The sequence below is a fragment of the Dendrobium catenatum genome, unplaced genomic scaffold (assembly GCF_001605985.2).
Source record: "Dendrobium catenatum unplaced genomic scaffold, ASM160598v2 fragScaff_scaffold_853, whole genome shotgun sequence".
Taxonomy (NCBI): domain Eukaryota; kingdom Viridiplantae; phylum Streptophyta; class Magnoliopsida; order Asparagales; family Orchidaceae; genus Dendrobium; species Dendrobium catenatum.
The window spans coordinates 832,714-838,555 of NW_021319315.1; the positions used below are offsets into that span (position 1 = coordinate 832,714).

At 40.6% G+C, this 5,842-nt stretch overlaps 1 protein-coding gene across 1 annotated transcript; it reads right to left on the minus strand.

Annotated features, from left to right (window-relative positions):
* Nucleotides 1-4,706: 4,706 nt before the first annotated feature.
* Nucleotides 4,707-5,630, minus strand: LOC110106119. The gene has a single exon (XM_020835882.1). The coding sequence runs from the start codon at nt 5,628-5,630 to the stop codon at nt 4,707-4,709; it is 924 nt and encodes a 307-aa protein (XP_020691541.1).
* Nucleotides 5,631-5,842: the final 212 nt, after the last annotated feature.

Genomic DNA, 5,842 nt, shown 5'->3' on the forward strand with positions numbered 1-5,842 from the left:
ACCATAAGAGCATATGCACATGATTCATAATAATGCACTGATCAAAGTCAACCCATCATTTATTAGTCATTATAATCATGATCCAAATCAAGTGATGTCCACATATTATTTCTATTATAGACATAAATCACATAACATAAGGTAAAGGTAATTATGGAACAAGATTAGCCAGCTTAATAATTTCTCCTCGCCCATCGAACCGGGTCTCTTCTATGTCTTTGCTCCTAAGCAACCTCTCTCAACTCTTTCAACCCTGAAGAGCTTAGCTCCATGTAATCACATCTAGTTAAAATTTCATATTAATTGATTAGTTTTGAGAGACATTTTTCCTTCTTAAATGACCATCTCTCACTCTAAATGTCGTAATGGTATGACCTAGCATTAGTATTAAAATCATCCTATTATCTTGTACCTTAACTTGTTCAAGAACTTTCCTATAGCATACATGATAACTCTACTCTACTTCTAGAATATAATATTTTAACATGATTAAATAAATAATAAGAGTAATCCTTGAAATTTAATCCTACAATATATACAATCTTCTAACTCTCTTATCCTTCATAGTAATCATGGAATCCCTAATGATATTAATGATATCTACATCCTAAAAATAATGATCATGCATCAATTGAGCTCCCAAAGTTGCAAGATTTCCTCCAACATCATATATTTATCTAAATGTAGCTAATGAGATTTTAATCAACCCAACTTTGCTTACTTTAATATAATTCATTCACTAATTAACAATGTTTTTATGTGTGCATACAATTTTAAGCATTTATACTAGCTAGGACTCTTGCTAATCAAAATTTGCCTCGTTAAATCAAATTTTAATTGCAAAAAAAAAAAAGCTAAGTCTAGCACACCCACATATCTGGTCAATGCAACATGACGTATTGTTTTACTTCATGAAACTCTGGAGGTGAACCAAATATTTTTTACATTCCAAAACCTCTTAATTACAATCCATACAAACTTGATTGTGATTATGCTCAATGAAAGGCTTAAAATAAAACTTACCCTAAAGTAATTGTAAAATGAAAATTCACAAATCATAACTATGGATTAAGGTAGATTTTACCAAAATGAATTAGCTTCAATGAACTCTTCAAATTGATGGTCTCTCTCTCTCTCTCTCTCTCTCTCTCTCTCTCTCTCTCTCTCTCTAGAGAGAGAGTGTGTGTGTTCGTGGAAAAAAATATCAGTCAAAGCCCATAGCATGTGTTTCATGAATTTAAGATAATGAATTGCCCTTATGCAATTTGAGATTTAAGTTAATCATAATCTACTATTACCATCACTTGTTTTGATGGTATATAAAAAGATTTTAGGTGGATCCTGAGAAGAGTTTAGAGGAGAAGGAGGAGTTCCGCTGGAGACGGAACAGAGCAGAGGGAAGAGAGATAAAACGTAATAAAGAAATGTAAAACTGTGTATTAATTCTGAGAGATACAATGTGTATATATAGACAGAGTTTGGTAAAATAGGTAAATACAATATGTGACTGAACCATATGCTTATAGTCTCCCTCAAATTAGGCATTCGTGGATCGAATGGATAATTTGGAGCGAAGGTAATTAAAACGAGTAGAAGCAAACGGTTTAGTTTAGATATCAGCAATTTGTTCTTGAGAGGGCATATGTTGAATATGGATATCGCCTGAGGAAATGTGCTGTCTGATAAAATGATAGTCGATCTAGATGTGCTTTGTCCTTACGTGAAAGACGGGATTCTTGGCAATGGCGATAGCGGATACATTGTCGTAGTGAATCATTGTAGGTGCTGTTTGATCGAGTTTGAGTTCGGCGGAGAGATGTCGGAGCCACAAAACCTCTGATGCAGTTGCGGATAAAGCCCTATACTAGGCCTCTGTGGATGACTTGGCGACTGTTGCTTTTTTCTTGACGGACCAGGATATCAAATTTGGTCCTAGAAAAGTGTAGTAACCGAAAACAGACTTCTGGTCGGACTAGTCTGATGCCCAATCCTCACCTGTGAAGTTTTGTAGTTGAACATCTCCTGTTATGATCGGAAGACCGAAGTGTGAAGTACCTTTAACGTAGCGAAGAATATGTTTCAGGTTTTGGAAATCTTCAGTCGTTGGTTGTTGCATATGTTGACAAGCCCGATTGGTTGCAAAGGCTATGTCTGGTCGAGTTATAGAGAGATATTGCAGTGATCCTGCAAGCCGACGATATAGCTGAGGATCATGAAAGGATTCAATGATGATTTGTCTGTTTGTAGAGGCGGGAACGATGGGTGTTGGTGCAGCCTTGCATTTCTAAAACCCGGCTTCCTGGATCGGCTTATTGGCATAGTGTTCTTGAGTTAGAAAGAACCCATTTGAGGTTTGTAGAACTTGAATGCCGAGGAATAGGGAAATTTGTCCGAGCTGCTTGAGAGCGAAGTTGGAGTGCAGGTCATCGAGCAGAGATTGAATGCTTGATGGATCGTTACTTGTCACAAGAATATCATCGACATAGATTAAGAGATATATTAGAATGTGATTTTTGGAAAAGATGAGAAGAGAGGGGTCGGATCGACTGAACCCGAAACCACGGGATTGCAGAAAACTTGTAAATTTCTGGAACCATTGTCGTGGTGCCTGTTTGAGGCCGTAGAGAGATTTGTGTAATTTGCAGACGAGGTTTGCTTGACTTGTATCCTCAAATCTGGGTGGTTGGCGCATGTAAATGTCGTCGGGTAGATCGCCGTGGAGAAAGGCATTGGAAACATCTAGTTGGAGCATTTTCTAATTGCGAATTACGGCCAGGGTGAGGAGTATACGTATGGTAGGCATCTTTGCAACAGGACTGAACGTTTCAGTGTAGTTTTCTCCGTATGTTTGATTGTAGCCAAGAGCTACTAGTCTTGCTTTGTAATGATCAAGCTTACCCGTGGGATGAACTTTGGTTTTATAAGTCCACTTGCAACCGAGAATAGGTTTGTTTGGAGGAACGGGTACGAGAGACCAAGTGTGTTGGTTGTGGAGAGCGTTATTTCTTCTTGCATTGCGGTCTGCCAATGTGTATACTTGGACGCCTGTTTATAAGTCAGTGGAGTAGAATTTGGATCGGCTGAGCAGTTGAGGCTGAGGATTTGCTTATGCTTGAATATTCTGGCTTTTGATCTGGTTAGCATAGGATGGGATTGAGGCGGTCGCGGTTGATCGAGGTGAATGTAAGGCTTGTTATGAGAGGTGAGATGAGGAGAGTTTGGAATGGTGACGGTCGGTTGAGTTATGTTGTGAGTGTTTGGAGAATTAGTTGAGAAGTTTTCTGGAGTGTGTCTGGGAGGAATTGTGGAAACCGGGACCAGAATTTTAGGGTAAATGGATTGCTGGGTAGTGGTCTCAGTTGGAGGGTTGTTTTGATGCGTTCTATTGTAGGGATAAGTAGTTTCATAAAAGATAATGTGACAGGAGAGATAAGTTTTGTGGTTGTACAAGTTGTAATATTTGTAGCCCTTGTGATGCGGTGAGTAACCGATGAAGACACATTGTTGAGATCGGGGTTAAAGTTTATTTGTTGTGTATGGTTTTAACCACGGATAACAAAGGCATCCAAACGAGCGAAGATGTAAGTAGGAAGGAGGTTTGTTGTACATTGCTTTATGAGGAGAATTGTTATTAAAGGATTTGGAGGGAAGAAGATTTATCATGTAGTTTGCGGTGACCAACGCATCCGCCCAGAATTGATCTGGAAGGTGAGAGGTATGCAGCAAGGCGCGAGTTATGTCAAGGAGATGCATGTGCTTCCTTTCCGCAAGGCCGTTATGTTTGGGTGTGTGAGGAAAGCTTATATGGTGTAGAATACTGTGGTCCTGGAGGTAGGATTTAAACGCGAGGCTTGTGAATTCCCCTCCGCCATCGGATCTAAAAATTTTAGGAGAGGAGCTATGTAGATTTTGTATGAAGCTGCAAAACAATTTAAATTTTGTAAGCGTTTCATGTTTTGAGTGCATGAAGTACAGCCAAGAGTATATAGTATAGTCGTCCACAAATATAACATAGTATCGAAAACCATGTAAAGAAGCAATAGGTGCCGGCCCCCATACGTCCGAGTGAATAAGCTCGAATGGGTGTGAGGTAACTGAGCTACTATTTGTAAAAGAATGTTTGTGGATCTTGGCCATATTACAAGAATTGCAGAAAAATGATAAAGAAAAGTTCTTAATCTCTGGAATGTCTTGAGCTAACGCATGGAGAGTTTGGTTGTTCGGATGACCCAAACGAGCGTGCCAGGTAGCCGAAGATGTTGTAGTAGTGTGGAGGGCTTGCGGGTGACTGTCTTGAGCAACATGTAGTTGGTAGAGACCGTTATGTAGCTGGCCACGAACTAGTGGATGATTGTCATGCGTATCCTTAACAGTAAAGCCATTAGAGTCAAAAGTTATGGAAATCTTGTTATCATTGGTTAATTTAGAGACTGATAAGAGATTGTGATTAAGGGAAGGAACATGTAAAAGATTGCATAAGTGAAGCTTACGGGGCGTGTCCAGTAATGGAAGAAAACCTTGACCGTAGTTTTGTATCGGTAGTGAGGAGCCGTTCGCAATGGTGACGGATTCTTGACCTGTGAAAGGAGAAGGTTGGTGAAGCATATTGCTATCGGAGGTGAGGTGTGTGGTTGCTACAGAGTCTAAGATCCACAGCTGTGAGGAGTTCGGCGACGGTTGAGCAAGCATTGCACAAGGACCGTTGGTTATTGTGGGTGCGAATTTGAAATTGCACCGGTGCCAGCAGTTAATGGCAATGTGGCCAATCTTGCCACAGATTTGGCAAGTTGGGCGAGCTGTAGAAGGCGTGGCGGAGAAGGAATGGCCTCACTGCCGTCGGATTGCCGAGGTTGAGGATTCTTGGATTTGTTAAACCGTTTTTGATAACGGTTTCTGGACTGATTTTGAGAAGTAGCATAGAGGGCTGTAGCATTGAGAGCTGAATGATCTTTTTGTAAATCTTGATTTATGTGAATCTCTTCACTGCAGAGCAGTGAATAGAGATTTTTGAGATCAGCCGGTAGTGGAGAAGTGCGGATCGCCGTTTTGAACGAGTTGTAGGAAGGTGGTAGTCCATTGAGGGTGTAGAGAACTACGTCTTCCGGATCTATCTTGGTACCGGCGGCAACGATATTGTCTACTATATTCTTGATTTGCGACAAATATTGCTGCATAGTAAGATTGTTCATCTGTATATGATGAAGCTCGTTCTTGAGTTGTATAACTCGAGATCGGCTTGTGGATTGTAACCGGTGTTCGAGCGTCATCCAGACTTCTTGCGAAGTTTTAGCGGTGATGACATAGGGAAGAAGAGGAGGCGATATAGTAGAGAAGAGTGCAGAGATTAGATGACTATCGATGAGGTGCCATCGAGCAGAATCGACGGAGGTGGAGTCAGGTGGAGGAAGACATTTCCCGGTGAGATGATCGGAGTAACCATTGGCGGAGAAGTTTTGTGAAACTTGGAGACGCCAAATGGCATAATTCTCAGGAGAAAGGGGGTGGGGAATGAGGTTCTTGATATTAGAGATTAGAAATTTGAGTGATAACGGAATAGCAAGGTCGTTGGACATGTCGGTGGTTGTGGTGGAGTTGGGAGGGAGGGAAGAAGATGATTCTTGATCTCCCATTAGCGGCTCTTGATACCATGAGAAGAGTTTAGAGGAGAAGGAGGAGTTCCGCTGGAGACGGAACAGAGCTGACGGAAGAGAGAGAAAACGTAATAAAGAAATGTAAAACTGTGTATTAATTCTGAGAGATAAATGTGTATATATAGACAGAGTTTGGTAAAATAGGTTAATACAATATGTGACTGAACCGTATGCTTATAGATCCCTCAATA

Excerpts from the sequence above, each read along its gene's own strand:
- LOC110106119 (XM_020835882.1), bottom strand. The coding sequence starts at position 5,630 with ATGGGAGATCAAGAATCATCTTCTTCCCTCCCTCCCAACTCCACCACA.